At 42.7% G+C, this 4,691-nt stretch overlaps 1 protein-coding gene across 2 annotated transcripts; it reads left to right on the forward strand.

Annotated features, from left to right (window-relative positions):
- Nucleotides 1-1,006: 1,006 nt before the first annotated feature.
- LOC109953684 (E3 ubiquitin/ISG15 ligase TRIM25-like) lies at nucleotides 1,007-2,164 on the forward strand. 2 transcript variants are annotated; one of them, XM_020589153.1, is made up of 2 exons: nucleotides 1,007-1,164; nucleotides 1,501-2,164. In XM_020589153.1, the coding sequence occupies exon 2, from the start codon at nucleotides 1,511-1,513 to the stop codon at nucleotides 2,147-2,149; it is 639 nt and encodes a 212-aa protein (XP_020444809.1). In that variant the 5' UTR covers nucleotides 1,007-1,164; nucleotides 1,501-1,510; the 3' UTR covers nucleotides 2,150-2,164. The 2 variants fall into 2 exon arrangements, with proteins under 2 accessions (XP_020444809.1, XP_020444807.1); XM_020589151.1 differs by lacking the exon at nucleotides 1,007-1,164 and adding an exon at nucleotides 1,184-1,312.
- Nucleotides 2,165-4,691: the final 2,527 nt, after the last annotated feature.

A 4,691-nucleotide genomic window follows, 5' to 3' on the forward strand; every position in this document is an offset into this window, starting at 1 on the left:
CAATGAATGTACAGTACAATACAATTTCAATGTAATAGGATGTAATTAGTCTGCCTAATGTGAATAAAGTTTGCTGTGCTGGTTCTAATTTACTTTTATGTTGAATCAATGTTAACAATGTAAGCTTGTAATATTTTAAATATCTCTGACAAAAAGTCACCTTAGGTGTCAGGTGAAGGCTACAATAATCCATCCATCCATCCATTTTCTATACTGCTCAGTCCCAAATGGGGTCACGGGGGGCTGGAGCCAATCCCAGCCAGCTGCTACAATAATCCAACTTTACATTTTTGTTTTCTGCACTGAGCAAACTCTTAGAAATCAAGGTCCATGGCTTAGACTAGCACAAACTATACAAAGAAAAGCAGATTGTATTTTTGTTATTAATGATTTGTTGACAGACTAACTTGGTGTGACAGTTCCACTTTGATGAATCAAAGTGGGGCTGCATGACAAGCAAATTGCTGAGCTGCTTTTTGCCTAATAATCAAAAGACATTTATCCTTCCCCTCCACAGCTGCTGTTAACAAGTGGAAGTCAGCAAACGATGAACTTTCTTTGTGTTGCTGCTTTGCTGACTGCAGCCGTGGGAGCCCATAGCCTTGAATGAACTGCCACATTATATTGTACAGGGCTGTTTAGAAAGGCCAAATAGTCTACTCCTGACTAGTTTCCTGATTTTGTTTGTTTGTTTGTTTGTTGTTCTTCTTTTAATATAGTACAGAAATTCATGTTCCCCTCACAAAATTTCATAATTTCCTGACTACACCATCATCTGACTAAAATTCCAGTTTGTCTAAAACATTTAAAACTAAATAACCGTTTATATGATGATTATGTTCATTTTTTATTTTGTACCCTTGTACCTATTGTACCATAAAGTACCACTCTCGTTTTGCGAGGCCTTCTATAAACCGAGTTGCTTTTTATATTGTATTTTATGGTAATTAAATTGCTGTTGTAACAGGCAGAAGTTAGTTACAGTTTAACCAGGCGTGGCGTGGATTTTATAGGCTGCTGGGACTTATATGAGGCACAATATAACTATAACCACACAATATAACTAACTAGACAGAGAGAGAGAGAGAGAGCGCATGTATGTCAGCGTCATGGGACATTAGTCAGTTACTCCCTGAATTAAACCAGTGAGCTGCTACACCAAAGGTACGTGCGGTTTAAACGACTATTTATCGACGGACTTTCTCTATAGACCGTTTCACTTCCGGGCAAACGTTTGGACACACTTTCCCATTGACTTTAGTGCGAAAGACTTAATCTGGTAGTGAATACAGAGGATGTCGGTTTATAAACAGTATGTGTTGGTGTGTACGTACATTTACTGGAAAAGGAAACTCGTGACGTGCTATTTACAGTTAAGCTGAGTGAAATGATATTTTTTGGCTAACTATTGTAACGTGAGTGGTGCTGGAAAATAAGTAGCCTGCAAATATATAATTAATTCGTCTACGTCATGAGTTAAGTTTCGTTTCTCTCTCGCAGTCTTGTCGTCATGGCCGACGTGGAGGAGAGTCAGTTTTCTCTGCTGAGCCTGGAGGATGACCTGACCTGCAGCATCTGTCTCAGCACCTTTGTCTGTCCGGTGACCATCCCGTGCGGACACAACTTCTGCCAGGACTGCCTCCTCGTCAGCTGGAAGGACTCCTACAGCTGTCCTCAGTGTCGGACAATCTTTGCCACCAAACCGGAGCTGAAGAAGAACACGGTCCTCAGCACCGTGGTGGAGACCTTCAGGGAGAGGACGAACAAGAGCGAAGCCAGCCTGCTTGGAGAGGAGAAACAAGCCGAGAAAAAGGATGTCATTCGCTGTGACACATGTATGGAAACAGAGGCGTCCCAGACCTGCCTCACCTGCATGGCCTCCTTCTGTGACGAGCACCTGCGGCCTCACCGGGAAAACCCAATTTTCCGCCTCCACCAGCTGAGTGAGCCTGTCGGTGACCTGTCGGAGCGCATCTGCCCGGACCACCACAAACTGATGGAGCTGTTCTGCAGTCAACATGGCCGTCCAATCTGCAGCCTGTGTCTCCAGCAGGTCCACAAAGGCTGCACCTTCGTTTCTCCCGAGGAGCAGAGGAACCAGAAAGAGGTGAGCGTGTGCCAGTGTTCACGCATCTCACCAAGGACATAGGCTTGGTTGCAACATTGGTAGAATGACCCCCCCCCCGTGTATGTGCACAGTTTGTCACTAATAGGGTGTTTTCACATTATTCTGGTGAAGAAGGCAGGTGTCAGTCCACTACCTGTTCACTAAAGTTGACCGCTGACAGTAAATGTGCAAGAGTGTGCAGTTTTTGGATGTAAACCGGATCTTGGAGCTTTTTTCCACTATTTACCAGAAGATCCCCTCCTGTGGCAGAAATGGCTAGAATTTATTTGCTGTAACTGTGCTCTCACTCTCTCGGGTGTTGAAGTAATCCAAATCTGTAGCACACATTTCATTGAGGAGTCTTTCCTCAGCTTCATACAAAAGGCACTGGGTTTTACTAAGAAACTAATATTGAAGCCAGATGCCATACCAACTGTATATCCTGGGGCACTGTCAGACTCTTAGCCAAACTATAAATACTTTTGCACATTTGACTTATATCTTTGATGCAGTATTGCTCTGTAATAGGTGAATCAGGCTCAAACATAAACTGCTACATCGCTTCAGTTTTCACTCCTGCATCTCATCCTGATACTAGTGAGTTCACCGGTCTATATGGGGGTAGCAGTGGTGGGGGGTGGGTTCTCATTTGCATATATTTGAATATTCATAGATCCTGGAATGCACAATGAGGGCAGATGTTGAGGCCTATTACAGAGGTTTCCTTTTCCGTACAGGGCCACACTGCTGAGGCAGCGCAGAGCTCCCAGCCACTTCCTAATGTACATGCTAAACGTTCTCTCTAGCTTTTCTACCATAGAAATTGGTACATCATACACTGTCAGTGGCCAAACAATTGTGGCAAAAAACCAAACTGCAGGCACCACAGTTTGAGTTTGCCTGGGAGGCCTGAGGTCTCTATGCTCTTAATGCCATCAACTGCCTGCTGTCTCAAGCCCTTAATCTGCTCTTTATCACTAAGAGCTGCATCATACCTACCTAAACCTTTGACTGGCTTCCCTAAGACTGTTGGAATTGGCTCATCATTTATACAGAACCTTTTTATCTGAAAGCAGACCTTTCACAGTTGAAATGCTCCTTGATTTCTCTGGCTTCACCTCCATCCTACCCAGTTTAAGATAGCATTCAGCTTGTCCAATAGCCTTTTGGTACATGGCGCTGTGGTGGTGATAGTTGACATATCATCCATGTACGCTCTTATGGGTGGGTACTGTTGCCCTGATGGAAACCTTGCTCCTCCTGCAATCTATTTAGATGCCTTAATAATAACTTCCAGTGTCATGGTAAATAGTATCAGTGAGATTGTGCATCCTGCCATGATGCCTGTCTCCAGTTGCTGTCAATCTGTAGCATACTCTGCTGTTGTGAAACATATCTGGATATCCTGAAAATATTCTCTCACCAGCCGTTTAAGTCTGGTACTTTAAAATAAGCTCATCCTTCCCACAGTAGGCTATGTGGTACAGAACCAAAGGCATTAGCTAGATCTAAGAATGCCATCTACAAATCTCTTTTTTTCCCTCTTTGCTGACTGAATTTGATGCCAGATCATGCTTTGTGTGCTCCAAGTATGCAGAAAAGCCTGGTATTCCAATTTTCTGCACTGAGGTGTCAATGAGCTTAATCCTTTCTAGGTGGCTCGACAACCTTTGGGCCACTACACTGAATAAAATCTTGCCTTTTACATTCAGAAGGCAAATAGGCCTAAATTGCCCCGCTTCAACTAAAAATAAACTAAAAATCCCTCCTGGTCTTTTCCATGACTTAGGAATGAACTGCTTCTTCTGTGCTACTCTGATAAGTCTCCACAAAAACCTCAATGCGTCTGGAGCGTATTTCAAGTATATACATTGGGGCAAATAAGTATTTGATACACTGCTAATTTTTCAAGTTTTCCCACTTACAAAGAAGGGACACGTCTGTAATTTTCATCGTAGGTACACCTCAACTGTCAGAGACAGAATCTACAAAAAAATTCCACTAAATCACATTGTTAGATTTTTAAATAATTTATTTCCATTTTATTGCATGAAATAAGTATTTGATACAATAGAAAATAGACCTTAATATTTGGTACCGAAACTTTTGTTTACAGTTACAGAGGTCAGACGTTTCCTGTAGTTCTTGACCAGGTTTGCACACACTGCAGCAGGGATTTTGGCTCCTTATATATATTAAATATATGCTCCAAGGTTTGTTGTGCTATGCTAGATAAGTGGATGGTTCGATACGTAGATTCGAAGGAGAGACAAATCAAATTTTATTTGTATAGCGCCAAATCACAACAAAAGTCATCTCAGGACACTTTACAAAGTAAGGTCTAGACCTTACTGTTATCACTATTATTACATAGGGAAAACCCAACAAATCCCCCTTGAGCAGGCACTTGGTGACAGTGGGGAGGAAAAGGTCCCTTTAACAGAAGAAACCTCTGACAGACCCCGGCTCTTGGTGGGCGGCCTTCTGCCTCGACTGGTTGGGGTGAGTTGACAGAGGAGAGAGAAAAGAAGAAAAGCAACAAGACACAACAAATATCATACACTGGTCAGGTCGATGTGGCTGG

This window comes from Monopterus albus, unplaced genomic scaffold, assembly GCF_001952655.1.
Source record: "Monopterus albus unplaced genomic scaffold, M_albus_1.0 scaffold1008.1, whole genome shotgun sequence".
Lineage (NCBI taxonomy): Eukaryota > Metazoa > Chordata > Actinopteri > Synbranchiformes > Synbranchidae > Monopterus > Monopterus albus.